This window comes from Penaeus monodon, chromosome 19 (assembly GCF_015228065.2).
Source record: "Penaeus monodon isolate SGIC_2016 chromosome 19, NSTDA_Pmon_1, whole genome shotgun sequence".
Classification (NCBI taxonomy): Eukaryota; Metazoa; Arthropoda; class Malacostraca; order Decapoda; family Penaeidae; genus Penaeus; species Penaeus monodon.
In genome coordinates, this window is record NC_051404.1 from 39,769,076 (window position 1) to 39,769,769 (window position 694).

General features: G+C 47.3%; 1 protein-coding gene across 2 annotated transcripts in view; it reads left to right on the forward strand.

Moving 5' to 3' along the window:
- The window catches only part of LOC119585227 (transient receptor potential cation channel subfamily M member 4-like), a 13,672-nt gene that overhangs the window by 6,847 nt on the left and 6,131 nt on the right, over positions 1–694 (forward strand). For both annotated transcript variants that reach the window (XM_037933886.1, XM_037933887.1), the window contains exons 14-15: positions 35–239; positions 489–681. In XM_037933886.1, coding sequence (XP_037789814.1) covers positions 35–239; positions 489–681 — 398 coding nt within the window. The remainder of the gene's footprint in view (positions 1–34; positions 240–488; positions 682–694) is intronic.

The window sequence follows — 694 nt, forward strand, 5'->3', positions numbered from 1 at the left end:
CTCTTATCCCCTTCCCCGCATCTTCCCGCACCAGGTCCCCAAGCTTGTCGAATTCCTGTTATTCTTGCTGCTGATGGTGCTCGGTTACGGCATCGCGTCGAAGGTCCTGGTGAGCGACACGTGCAAGAACCGTGAGAAGATGACCTGGACGATGAGGACTCTCATGGACTTGTTTATCGAAGTCTTTCTGGATCCTTACTGGCAGATGTTTGGGAATATTAAGCCTGACATGTTTGCAAGTAAGATGTGGGGTTTATTTTACTGTATCTGGTGAGTGCCTTAATCTGCAGTATGTATTGGTTAGTTACCCAAATGCGATGAATACCCACTCTTCATCATAATCACTCCTTTGACAATAAACTTTGTAACAGATTACCATCATCAGTATAAATCTTACCATGAATTCAACCAGTCAGATTGAACCTACGAGCGAATGAACCAGCGGACTAAAAGACTTCCTGTCAAGAGTTTTGCCTTCCTCGTTTCAGACACCAACCTGACGAGCTGCGACGAGCAACGAAGACAGTGGAGATGGCTGGCCTCCTGTGCACCGTGTGGGGACGGCGTCGAGGCTACGGTGCACACGACGTCCTTGTATTCTGTTTTCGGTCAGCTGATGCTCGCTGTGTATCTCCTGATGTCCAATCTCCTTCTCCTCAACCTTATAATTGCTATTTTTACGTGAGTTTCGCAT